The sequence below is a fragment of the Stegastes partitus genome, unplaced genomic scaffold (genome assembly GCF_000690725.1).
Source record: "Stegastes partitus isolate 25-593 unplaced genomic scaffold, Stegastes_partitus-1.0.2 Scaffold326, whole genome shotgun sequence".
Classification (NCBI taxonomy): Eukaryota; Metazoa; Chordata; class Actinopteri; family Pomacentridae; genus Stegastes; species Stegastes partitus.
Genome location: NW_007578057.1, coordinates 31,288 through 44,873, shown reverse-complemented (window position 1 = coordinate 44,873; position 13,586 = coordinate 31,288). Strand labels below are relative to the sequence as shown.

The following is a 13,586-nucleotide window of genomic DNA, read 5'->3' as shown; positions in this document are numbered from 1 at the left end:
AACAAAAAAGGTGAAGGCCGCATTATGTGAATATGAAGCGATCTATTCCAGCACACCGGGGTTATTATTTACCCCTCTCAGGACTAAGGCTGACGGACACCTTCCTTGCTAATTTTATCACTCTTATTAGTAGTGAGGCCGCGTCACACGACTTCCAGCTCTGCTCCACCCCGAGGAGACGTCTAATCAGCCAGAACAAAAACACCTGTGTGGGCGTGCGGGGCTTTAAGGAACGTCTGAGCGCTCAAGTTTGTGTTAAGTGCATGTAAATGACCTGAAATGAACTTTCTTCAGAGTTTCCTCAGTTCACCTACTCACTAGTTCATATTCTTACGTTTTTTCATTTCGAGGGTATGAATACACATTACATAAGATATGAAAATACTAAATTATAAATAGCATTCAACTACTTTTGACTTAACGACAGCTGAAACCGTTAATGACTCATGTCCTGAAAAAAGATACTAATGATGACTTTAAACTCGTTTAACAGGCAAAAAAAATACCAAACTACTAACTTTGTTTTTCTCCATTTCACACCATTTCCAAACTGAATGTATTTGAGTTTTAAGATAAAATGTGATGGACATTTTTATCGACTTTCTGGCATTAACTTGCAGCCTGACAACTAACTATAAATTTGTTAATCAATTAATTTGCTGGTTATTTCCTCGACTTATGGTTTTGTTGTATAAAACCTGCCATCACAATTCCAAGATATCCTAAAAATCAACCATTAAATCTTAACCACAATTAGCTCACGACCATATAAGACAAATGAAAGCATCACTTCCTCTTAATTGAGAACAAAAGAATGTTTAAATCAACTATCAAAACAGCTTAATTTCAAATCAGTGGAGTAATTAATTAAAGATTTTGGCTTTAATACCATTTCTCATCTTGCCCACCTTCACCTACTTGGTGCTTAGATACAAGCCTTACAGTCTAATACCTACTCCTTTGTTGGGTGCACTTCTCCAGGATGAAAAACCTTTTACAATATGATTACAAGGACATTTAAAAGGTAATCCATTCTGTATGTGTGTCACATCACAGCTCAGGGAAAAGGTGTGACAGTGACGCAAATGCACCAGAAACTAATTCAGCAGGGGGAAAAGAAAAAAAAAAAAGAAAAAGAAAACATACATTTTCTTCTATCAACAGCATGCCATAATTTATCTGAAGATGAAACATAAGCTGCCAGGCACCCTGGTTACTATGGCAACACCCAAGTCAATAGCTGAGTTGTTCTGGCATCTGTCCCCACAGTGATTTTTTTTGCTGGGTGTAAAGACACAGGATCTACAGTAAGGCTCAAAGCTGTGAGACAACACGTCTGAAGCTTTCCAAGACACAAAATGTCTGTCGTGCCACCAGCTGAGGCTTGTTAGATCTCCAAGCATGACGCCTATTCAAAGACACTGAGAGGAAAGTGAGTGTGTCAGAAAAGTAGCACAGTGGGTTATGATCTTTTATTGTATATCTGTTTAGCTTTTGTGGAGGCACAAGTTCTTCCACTGATATTTTCCCCCTTTTTTTTCTGTGGAGGGGAAAAAAGAAAAAAACTATTCGCAGCAGCAACAATAGATTTTGCCGACGTGCCAGCGGCCAAACAGAAAACCAAGCGGCTCGATCCGTTCGTTAAAAAAAACACCTGAGCTGTTACACTAAAATGAATTACCAACGACTGGCTGGCTCTCCTCACCTTCTTGAGGGTCGAGCGGTTACCCTGCATGTAGCTCCGGTGCATCTCCAACACCTTCTGAGGCCTGCTGCGCATCCAAGCGCTAAGCGTCTCGATAGGTGATCCATTTACACACCACTCAGTCACACCGAACTGCCGCAGGTGGGCTCGCGCGTGGCTGGCTAAAGCCTTGCGGTTCTCAAAGTAGAAGCCGCACAGTTCACAACTGGGATCTGCAAAACACAGGTAAGGAGTGACGGGAAGAGCTTTCTAAAAGTTTAAAAATTAATGCAAGATGGGATTCAGCGCAACTGAAAAACTAAAACAACTCACCTTGGTGTCCGTGCTTGTCTGGAGAGGGTTTTCTTTTGAAGGAGAAATCATGTGGAAGGGGTGAGAAAGTCTTTAGCTGATGTGGCGATGAGTGGGCAGCCTCCACTGACTGGGCCTCCTCAGACAGAGGCCTTTTCCCCAGTGGAGACATCCTGAAGAACTTCCCTGCAGATGATGTAGCAGATGATCCCACGGACCCCAAACCCTGCTTATGGAGCCTGGAGCCCGACTGCAGCAAACTGAGAGGAGATTTACGGAACTTGGAGGACTGAAAACTCGAAACGCCCAAACCCTCTGAGCTGCTGGCGCCTCCCGTGTTCTCCCATAGAGGGCTGTTGGCTCCACGGCTCGACTCCTTCTTCACGCCCTGGTCCGAGCGAGAGGAGCCGCCCACCCCTCTCTTGTGCATGACCTCCCTCAGGGTGTCGATGGGCGAGCCGTTGACCGACCACTCCGTGATGCCCATCTGCCGCAGGTGGGAGCGGGCGTGGCTGGAGAGCCCTTTACGATTCTCAAAATACTCCCCACAGAACTCACAGCGAATATCCCTCGTCGGCTCCACTTCATGGGCCATGGCTGACGAGAGACCAGGAGAAAACACTGAATAGTTGTTTTAACCACAACTTTCAACTGAGAGCTTTGAATTTACAGGTAAGTTGTAGAAGCCTGCACACAGGTAAAGTTGACTTGAGAAGATTTACATTCTGCCACCAGCCACTTTAACTGAGCACAAAGACTTTTAAGCAAAGTGAGGCAGGTAGCCTGGCTCAAAACAAAGGTGACAAAATCTGCCCAACAGCCCCTCTAAAGCGCACAAATCAACATGCGATGTCTTGTTTTTTTTAAACTTGTACAAAAACATAAGTGCAAAATGATGGTTTTATGCTGGGTTATGTACAGGATTATTTCTTGGCTGCGACCAAGTTGCTGCTGGCTGCCTGGAAACTGGTCTTGGCCAAGAAATAGCTCAGAACATACCCTCCCGCACTGCAGTTAATTCAAAATTAAACAAACAAGATATAACATGTTAGCTAAAGAGCCTCAGAAGTCCTCGAGAGCTTGTTGCCGATTTTGTTTGATATTTTACACCCAGAACGGCCTGGTGTCCACCTTCTCATCTCACTCACGGCAAGAGAGTAAATAAATACAGTTCCTGACATGTCAAAACACTTCTTTTAAATCGTTAAAATAAGCACTAAAAATAAAACTGAATTCAAGTTACCTAAGTTGAGGGGGAACACGCTGTCAGAGCTGCTCCAGCTGGAGTTGAGAGATTCAGCAGAAAAGCCTCCAGACCTCCCCACAGTTCCAGGCGCGGTGACTTCCAGCTGCACCGGCTCCGGCTTCATCTTGAGAATCTGCCCACTCGGGGACGTCGGTTGAGCCGAGCTCGACTTTGACACGGCAGACTGAGGAGGGCTGGAGGGCCGGGCGAACGCGAAGGGCAGGCGACTGAGGAGGGTGGCTGAAGGAGACGAGGAAGCCGACAGAGGGGAACGAGGGGGTCCCGGGGAGGATGGAGGAGGGGTTTTGAGAGGTTTTATGGGAAGGGCGCAAGGCAGACCCCGTCTTGTGATGATCTCCCTCAGGGTGTCGATGGGGGAACCGTTGACGGACCACTCGGTGATGCCCATCTGGCGCAAGTGGGAGCGGGCGTGACTGGAAAGCCCTTTGCGATTCTCGAAATATTCTCCGCAGAATTCACAGCCTATTTCCTTTGGAGGTTCACCTGAGGGACGAGAAGTTTATAACAGTTGTGTGAAACGGACAAAGCATTGCACAACAGGCTGTCCATTGGGAGCAACACTCACTGTGTGGAAGTGCCATGAGCTCCCCACTGCTGAGGCGGAAGACCTGCATGGAAGAGGACTTGAGACGCTTGGCAGGTGGGCCAAGTAACGACGAGGCAGAGGAAGAGGTAGCTTTGGACGTAGACCCACTCCCGCTTGTGGTCACCTTGTAGAGGAGCGATGAAGAGGAAGAGGAGGAGAGCGTCAGCAGGGGTTGCTTTGGGGAGGAGAGCGTGGTGGTGGTGGTGGTGGTGAGACCCCGCGGCTCCGTGTGGCTGTCGAGCTGCAGTGCACTGGCTTTGTGCTTGAAGTCGTCGGTGTCGATGAGCTGGTTCAGGAGGTCGATGGGAGAGCCCTTGGATTCAGAGTACTCCACCCCAAAGTGCCGCAGGTGGGCCCGCGCGTGGCTCGATAAGCCTTTACGAGTCTCAAACCAGGCGCCGCACAGCTGACAAACAATGTCCTTGGTGGGGTCTACCTCCAGAGCTGCAAATGAAGAAGAAATAAGTAAAGTAGGACTTAAAAGAACAATGAAGAGTTATTGGAAATGGACTTCGGTGAGGCGGTGCCACTTACTGAGGTTGAGAGGAGCGTCATTCTCCTGCGGCGCCCAGAGCGGTTTGGTGGCTGTCATGGTGGCCGGGGCAGACAGGTTGGTCAAGCTTTTCATTCCCCCGGCCTTGTGCTCCGGAGAGCGCAAGGGGGAAGACACAGGCAGTAAAGAGGAAATGGGGGCTTTCTTTACCACCGAGGAAGGCGAGCCAGAGTGAGCCGGCGCTGGAGAGGCACCAGGAGAAGGTGTTGGCGTAGAGGAGGACGAGGGTGGCACTGCTTTCGCCACTTTGGCCAGGATGGAGAGGGGGATGGGTTTCTCGTCTAAGTCCATGTCGTCTAGCTCCTCATCTTTCGGGGAAATACACGGAGGGGAGCTCTTGGCTGCAAGCGGCTCCAGAAGAGATGAGCTCAGTTTGCCGTCCACGTTGCGCTCCTTGGATATTTGGTAGAGGAGGTCGATGGGCGCCCCGCTGCTCTCCGAAACGTTGATGCCCAGCTGGCGCAGGTGAGAGCGGGCGTGGCTGGAGAGTCCACGTCTGGTCTCGAACCGAGCGTCGCACACCTCACACTTCAAGTTGTGGACTGCAACAGAGGCAAGAAAAAGCTAATGAGAGACATTATAAGACTTGGTAACAGGAATCACCTTATAAATATTAAACACATGTCAAACTACAGCCTACTGTTGCTCAATAGTCACATCACAGGAGGAGCAATTTGAAGTGAGGCAAATTAACTCAAACACATCAGGCTACGACTTTTGTGCTGCTCGATATGAAAAGAAAACTCGCACAGTTCCAATTCTTCATGCCTCATCTACAAGAGGATTCTGTCTGATGGAACACAGCTACTCTGATTTAAGGATTCTTGGCTTTTTTTTAAACTGCATTTTAAAGACACAGAGTTTGTTGACGTGCAAATACAACCCAGCAAAATGAGTGAAGAAAGGGAGAGGAACACTTTGGTTGCAAAGAAGAAATCAGTGGTACAGAAATCATTTTGGTTGCATGACAGATGACGTCAACAGGTTCTCCGTCAGCAGCTTCTTGCAATCGTCACCACGACACGAAGCAACAACTTGTTTGACAGCTGAAATCGGCACCAACCAAAGTTTTGTATGACGAGTGCAAAAGCCGGATCTAAATGCCATCTAAAAGAGGAAACAGTTTTGTGTGGTTTGCTGGCGTTGAACCATACGAGAAAGAATCCAAAAGGCAGAGATCGCAGATGCAATAAATTTTCACCTCGCAAAATGCACGACACCAATTAACACCGTTACCAAAGAGGCTTTTAAAAGCACGATTCCAGTCCGTAACACCGACACACACCTGTAAGTTACCGTCGCTGAGCTGGATGAAAAATGCAAGTCGAAACTACGCAGCTACAAAAAGACTCGAGGAGCCCTACATACGTCTCGCAGTCCACTTTAGCAACGAGTACTTCCAACTGTTTGCAAATGGCATTTTTCCCAGATGACCATAAAAGTGAGAGCAGCACAAATGGGATGAAAAGAAGCATCGGCTGCTCGAGGTGTCAAGTCTGTATAAGACCAGGCAATGCAGTGAACATGATGAAGGGCGCCGCCCCGAACAAGTGGACACCGGGCTGCAGACTGCATCTTGCATAAGTTTATCCCCGTGCTGTAATTACTAAGCAGTTTTTCACATCGTAATATATATAGTAGAAAGACTAAACATCACAATATCTGTTTTTCCAATATGGTGCAGCCTGCGGGAAAAGATTCACACTCACAAAATCCTCACAGTAAAAAGTTGTATCTCACTTTTTAAACATTTTCTATGCAGATGCAGTCTGCAGCAAAAAGTCCCCAATTATCTAGAATTCTTTCCAAATAGTTACTCGAGTCATTTGGTGAAAATTACTGCGTAAAATGTTCATATCGCAACACGAACACGCCGCCGAAAGAAAGAAAGCTATAACGCATCTCTACTTCAACCATCCCATTCATGCATTCTTTGTCTTAACTAACTGAAGCAACAGCAGAAAGACTGAGAAGCAACAGCAGGTGGCTCAGGTTCTTCTAGAGGCCACAGATATCCCAGCAGACGCCTCACCTCACTTACCCTCCCTGTCTACATCTTCACCCAGCCTGCAGTAACACTGGCACAGTGCTAGAGGTGCTCATATTAGCCCCTAAACGCATTTGTCTACCTCTGAGGGATTTCCCTCGGGGAGGGGGCAACCCTCTCTGGTGTAGCGTCTCCACGACCCGAGGTCACTTTTACAATTTTCCCCACTGACAGCCGCGATAAGGCTCGGCTGTAGCAAATCCAATCCCTTGTCAACACTCCGGGGTCAAGCATTCCCATATTCCTCCGCCTCACCCTTGGTGTCTGCATCCTCCCCGGGAGAGAGGCTGTCTGTGTTGGCGCCGCACAGCCCTGGTTTCCCGGGACTCGAGCTCAGAGCCGAAAGCTGCAAGTCCTCCTCATCGTCTTCCTCGGCCGCCTCCTCGTCATCACCTTATGAAAAAAATTAAAAATAAAAAACACACACACAACACAATCACTGAGTGCAGGAATTCCACGTTAATTAGGTTAATTAATGATGACAAAATTACCTTGTGACAAATGATGTCTGTGGAGATGAACCTCACATGAATGCAAAATTGCCAACAACCCCTGTGTGCACACTAGTGGATAAAAGACGCAGGCTGTGAGCAGGAAAATCAACTCAGCTCACTGCCTGTAATCTCTCAGTCCTTGTTAATAGCAGAGCATCACAAACGTCCTCCTTTGAGGCGAATCTACATGAAAATGATTTCAAGTAATGAATTCCTGTCAGAAAGTCATAATTGCACTACTGTATGAAACAAACACGGCAGTCTCGGTTCCCCGCAGTCAGGCATTCCTGGGACAAAAGTGCCATTTTCTGCGACAAATCGGTAAATCAAAAGAGACGTGGAGACAGACAATGCTTTTTGTCTGGTGGGCGGCTCTGCGCTTGTCAGTTCATCTCTTGACTGTAAAAGAGCGGCGATGTGACACCTCGGAGCGCAGCGTTATAACACCATTTATTAGAATGAGGAACAATACGAAATAATCAATCAGTCATTTAGGGGGGAGGAAAGAAAGAAAAGGAAAAAAAAAAAAAACCCGGAGCAGCGAAGAAGAAGAAGAAGAAGTAGCAGCAGCAGATTCGGGCAGAAACACAAGAGCCGATGAGTAAGAAAAAAAAAAAAAAAACTTGGTTGATAAGTTGTAATAGGATTACTGATTACTTTCGCAAAGTTACCACGTTCCCCCCGAGCCAGTACCACTGTCAGTTTATTGCACAAAAACGCGTGCACTTGAAAGCACAGCGTGTCCTCTATCAAAAATCAAAGCAAAAGTAAAATGGCGAGGATTGGGCAACTGTAGGTAATTTTAGAGATCCTGCAGCAGCAGTGAGAATACTGGACGTCATTGGAGACAATAAGGGGAAAAAAAAAAAACTGGAACAAGAATATGAGAGGTGGTGTTGGAGAGGAGGAGGAGGGGGGGACGATACAGAGAGAGAGGGGGGGAAAGAAAATCAGCCTTCAGTTTATGAGAAGAACAACAACAATGAGCCGCTTTATGAGCTCTTGACATGCTTGTCATGAGGGCTCCCAGCGTGGCTCCGGCAGCAGCGGCGGCGGCGGCGACTCTCGTTCTCTTTATTAAATACTTTTCTTTCTTTTCTTTCTCTCTTTCTCTCTCTTTTTTTTTTAATGGCAGTTTTGTTCCGGATACAAAACGCTGTGAAGTAGAAGATGCGGCGCGAGAGAGAGAGAGAGAGAGAGACGTGCAAGCGCGACGCCGCTCGTGCGATCCGAGGGCACGCGGGTGCTCGGGAATTAGCAGCGCGCGGGGGGATTTTTTACTCACCGGTCCGCAGCCGCAGTGCATCGGACTCCCGGCAGCTGAAGCCAGACAGTTTTTCCGCTATTGTTTGGGTCTGCGGGGAGGTGGAAGCAGCCATTTTGCCCCCATATGCACCGCTAAGCTAAGGCGTGACCAATCGAGTGGAGGCGGAGGTTGGGATAAATGCACCGTGTGCCACATCAACCATTGGGCATCAGGGGACTCTCTCACTCTCACTCTCCACAACACACACACACTTATTATTTCCCCTCTAACATCCCGATTCCAACACTTCACACAGCGGCGGGGCTTTTTTGTAATTTTATTTTTTATAGCAAGAAGAAAAAAAAGCAACCAGACATCCTCAAACAAAACTGACAGCATCTCAAGTCACATTTCTCCACCACTACTACTAATAATAATCACCTCCTGCTATAACTACAAAGCACCAAACACTGCAAGGATCACCAGGTAATCAAAGCCAGCAGCACAACAAGCCAAAAGTAAAGTCCATCTTCACTCAGCCCTTCTCATAAAAGTCAATAAGAAAAACTTACCTTCAGGCTCCTCTTTCTTCTTCCACTGTGGAGATGCTGAAGGCGGTGCATCAGCGACGGCGGCAGCACTCAGCGTCCTTTCACTCGTCTCCCCCTCCAGCTTTACCTCAATGATTCCCTCCCCTTCCTCGCCAAAGTCTTTCTCCTCTTCTTCCTCCTCTTCATCCTCCTCCTCCTCCTCCTCTTCTTCTTCTTCTTCGTCTTCCTCGTCTGGAGAGCTCCGAGGGGGAGCCGTGGGGATCACGAGGTCGGGCCTGCTGGAGAACAGCTCCCTCAGGATGTGGATGGGGGAGATGGTGACGTCCCAGTTGGTGATGCCAAAGTCGCGGAGGTGGGCGCGGGCATGGCTGGACAGGCCGGCCCGGGTGTCGAAGCCGGCGCTGCAGAACTCGCAGTGCATCACGCTGAAGGTGTCCGGGTCGAAGTTGGCAACTAAGGAGAAAGAAATGTTTAGCCGCGGGACTGAATGCGAAGAACGGTAGTATACCAGTGGTTACCCCCAATCTGTGCCATGTAAGAAGACACATGGCATCATTGGGTCAGTCGGTCGGTTCACTACTTTGTGGGTTGTGAAACTTCCACTCATGGTAACCAGAGGACGAACCCGAATAATCCCCTGACCTGTCCTCAAGCACCTCTTGCTGATTTGTGCTTTTGAGTAAAATGTCTTGTGATTTTGGTTCGCAAAATTAGTGACCTTGGTTGACCCACTGGTTTGTTGACTATAGTTCTGACAGAAGCATATGTAGCTGTCGTCATTTTGTTCTTGGACTTGACAATTCAGACGTGGATCTGACTGAGAACTCGAGGACTTGACAATATGGTAGCACCCCGTCATTCACAAGGTTGCCCTAAAACACAAGCTGCTTTATCATTTATTTTACTCCAAATGACACCATAATGCACAAAATGAATATCACGAGATATTGAAGGAGGCTCGAAACTAGCAACTAAGACCATGAACTCATTCAGAAAAGGTTCACTGAGGTAACAAATCAAGTTAGAAGTTGGCTCATTTTCTCATAGACTTTTATACAATCAAGCTTTGTTTTGTCGCCTCCTGCTGGCTGTAAGAAAGAATGCAGGTTTTAAGCACTTCTGCATTGAATTCACTTTTCAAACCCAGAGGCCACATCCTTCATTTACATACAGCCTAAATTCTAAATTGGTTTGCATGCTGGGATTAATACTGAGCTCAAGGCATCACTGTCTACTACATCATAGCGTCCCTCCACTAAAACAGTTAGCCATGTTGGCGTTGGTGTACAAAATACAACTCGGTCACTAAAACTCTGCACGGCAGTTTTAAATGCATATACAGACTTCTGAACAGTTATCACTCTTACAGCTGTTGTTTTTTGTCATATGGATTGCAAGATATGAACATTTAGTCCATCTGAAATGCGTACAAGTACTACAAGTACTATATACTACTGTATATAAGAACGGACGTCACAACAGCTACACAGTATACGATGACATCAACATGCAGACTGCTGTCGGCCTTACGCAACTCCTCCCCTTCCCTGTATAATTTGAATAATTTAAATTTGAATACTCCTCAGCCTCAGGTTGGGAACGACTGCTTTACATTATGGAAATCCCTTCAAAATGCATCACGTGTTCCAAGCATGTCGACAACACATACAGCAACACATAAACCAAAAAAAATGCTTTACTGGAGTTCAAAAGGGTATGTAAAAGAATATCTATATGAGTTTTATTATTCTGAGTGTGGTGTCAGACGAGGACAACGAAGAGATGGGACTGCAAATCTGAAGAAACGCATGCAACAAGCCGCTGACCTTTTTTTTTCTTCTTCTGATAGGAAAACTTCTTCTCAATCGCATTGACCTCCTCGGGGGATATGAAGTGACGCACATTGTAGCTGACGCCCACCCGGTTCAGGTGGCCTCTCACGTGATTGGCAAGCCCAATTCCATTATGAAATCGATCGGGGCAGTAGGGGCATTTCCTCTCCACACTCTTCAGTGCCTCGGCGTCCTCATCAATCTCATCTTTGTCTTCATCCAAGATGCCCTCTGACAGGAAACGTCGCACGCGTTCCTCGTCAATGTCGTCGTCGTCATCGTCACTGTCAATTTCTGCAGGGGCAGCAGTAACCCTGGCGCTCCTCCTCAAAAAGAAAACCTTTCCATCCTTCTCCAGTTCCTGCTTGTCCTCGTCCTTTACGCTCTTCTTAGGGGGCAGCGACAGTGTAGGACTCTGCTGTGATGAACTGTCATCTGTCGAGAAGAAAAAGCCCTCAGAATGAGACAAATAACCAACAAATCAAACTGAAACAGCACCGAATGTGGACAAGAATTCCTGTAGAGATCTGTAGAGGAGTTCTGACTCTGACTGGCTCAAGTCACTTCCGAAAGTCCGTCTCCGGTCACCCCAAAAACCTGATCTCGGCATATTGGGGGGTAAATATTTGCACAATTATCCATCTTTCCTATTCATAATAATGACACTCCATCAAGGTAGTTGCTGACATCTTGGATAGTAACGAAACATAAGAAGCCAAACAGAACTCTCAGTTCAATCGACTCGCTACGAGCTGGAGTTGTGAATGATCTGTTTAAAAAATACTGATCTTTTGGGGCAACCCAGTAGCCGAGCGGTTGGAACACCATATGGGCACATCCTGGGTTCAATTCCCAGTTTGAACCATTTACTGCATCTCACTCCTCTTCTTCACACTTCTTGTCTCTCTACACTGTCCCTATCAAATAAAAAGGCAAAAAACCCTTTCCCCCACCCAAAAAAAGTCATAAACAACAGATTTTTGCGTGAACGAACTGAATCACTCCTGATCCGTTTATTTCTCAGTTCAGTTGAGCTCTCAGTCTGCGGGGATACACTCACTCACCGAGCGAGCGGCTTCGAGTCATTGATTCGTTCGCGGGGACACACTCACATAGAGGCCATTCTTCTCACCGCGCTAAAGGCTAATGTAGCCCGGAGTTAGCGCAAGAAAGTCGGTGGCCTAATTCCTCACCTGGCTACGCTCACAAACCACCGCTGCAGGGTCGCCAACTCTCACACGTCGGCGTGAGACACTCGCTTTTCGGGCTGTTTTCTCACGGCAAGCCTCAAAACATGTGAATAAAGTGTTCTATAAGTTAGACAGGCTTTTGTCTGCACACAACATTAAGGGTGAACATTTGGCTTTTTCCACATTCCTGCACCAATACTGGTCCATAAACATCACAGAGAGCACTAAAGGTACAGTTTGTGGGCTTTTAGTCGCTGAAAGGCGCACACACACGAACCTCTCTCACGTTTCTGTAAAATTCCACATCTACTACAAACTAAACTGCCCATAAGAGCAGAACTCCTGAGGACAGAGTTATGTATGTGGCAGATTAGATTAACGAGACTCCCCACTAATAAATGTAATCCAACGAAACGTTAACAGCAGCTGAGGTTTTGTTTGTTGCTTCCAGCTGTTTGTTGGAGGTTTTTTAAATTCCAGCAGCATCAGACGGAAGCAGGATTCATTTATGCATGTGGTAAAACAGCAGTGGCTTTATTAATTGATTAGATAAATTATCTCCAACATGGTGGCAGAACTGATCAGGCAAGCTGTCATACTTTACAACCTAACATTTGGTCTGTAGTGACCATCTCCAGAGCTCCATCACGGCTGCCAGAATATTACTTTCCTTTAAAAGTCTGATCTGTTTACGAAGGCGAAAATATTCTTCTGTCATATCAAGTTTCTCTCTTAGAGGTTTTTCAGCTTCACAGTCTCACAGCTGGATATCTGCAGTGGTGACACGGTCCTGTTGCGATGCATTTCTATAACCACATATAGAACACGATCATTAAACCAACTACCACAATACGGCACCGGGTAGCCGCGCAACAACAGAGATGCTTTTTGATGCACCGTAAGTGGCTGTAGTTAGAGAAATTATCATCACACACGGACAGAATTTTCCTGTGTTGAAATCATAAATAAACCATGCAGGTCTGGCCTATAGGTGAACTTTTTTTTTTCATCCCTCAAACACACCACAGCAGCATCTCTTCTCCTGGGCTATTTCGGTCTCCCAAATTACCCCCCTCCTCCCATCTACCTTCTCCGACTCGCACTCCAGCTGGTAGGCTAGCCGAAAGTTGGCAACCTTGCCACGAACACAAACACACACCTTCCGGTTCCCCATTGTTTTAACAGACTTCCAAAAACACAAACTCGAAATGTTGGGCTGTGTGAGGGGAAAATGCAGAAAGAGACACACTGCTGCTGCAGCAGCTGCAATGTGAGGAAAAGACTCGCTGAACATATCACACCAGCCGTGAGTGATAGATCTGGTCGGAGGCTCAAACTGCTGGAATCAGGCCCAGCACGTTATCAGCCGCAAAGGCATAAAAGTAATTAAAACCCACCATTCATCTCTGCTATTTAGTCGGGATAGTTTAAAATATTTAAAAAATACAAATAGAGTTGTTTGTCAAAGCGACAGCACTTGCGGTTCTGGAAGGCCGGGATCATGGGGAATAAACCCCTTTAAGCTGTATTTCAGTTCACAGAACGAGACGACGCGTTCAGACTTTCGGTCAGAACTGAACGAGTCGGTGAACAAATCTTTTGAACGAGTGTTTTTTTACTGTGGTGATTCAGGACACCGAAGAAAATCTGCTTACTGTAGAGGTATGTCCTCAATAAAGTCTGAATTGAGTGAATATTCATAAAAAACTATCAGTTCATTAAAATTCAAGAGTATTCCCTGACTTTTGTATTTATCACTGCCATGCTTTCAAACATAGGGACTCAAAATCGTCACCACATTTACATTTTCAGGGCATAAAAAAC

General features: G+C 46.5%; 1 protein-coding gene across 1 annotated transcript in view; it reads right to left on the bottom strand.

The window, feature by feature from the left end:
• Window positions 1–13,586, bottom strand: part of wizb (WIZ zinc finger b) — a 38,672-nt gene that overhangs the window by 18,082 nt on the left and 7,004 nt on the right. Inside the window, exons 7-14 of the mRNA XM_008283740.1 lie at window positions 10,567–11,007; window positions 8,762–9,193; window positions 6,705–6,842; window positions 4,384–4,944; window positions 3,829–4,293; window positions 3,240–3,746; window positions 2,018–2,593; window positions 1,706–1,917 (exon numbers count right to left, since the gene is read on the bottom strand). Coding sequence (XP_008281962.1) covers window positions 1,706–1,917; window positions 2,018–2,593; window positions 3,240–3,746; window positions 3,829–4,293; window positions 4,384–4,944; window positions 6,705–6,842; window positions 8,762–9,193; window positions 10,567–11,007 — 3,332 coding nt within the window. The remainder of the gene's footprint in view (window positions 1–1,705; window positions 1,918–2,017; window positions 2,594–3,239; window positions 3,747–3,828; window positions 4,294–4,383; window positions 4,945–6,704; window positions 6,843–8,761; window positions 9,194–10,566; window positions 11,008–13,586) is intronic.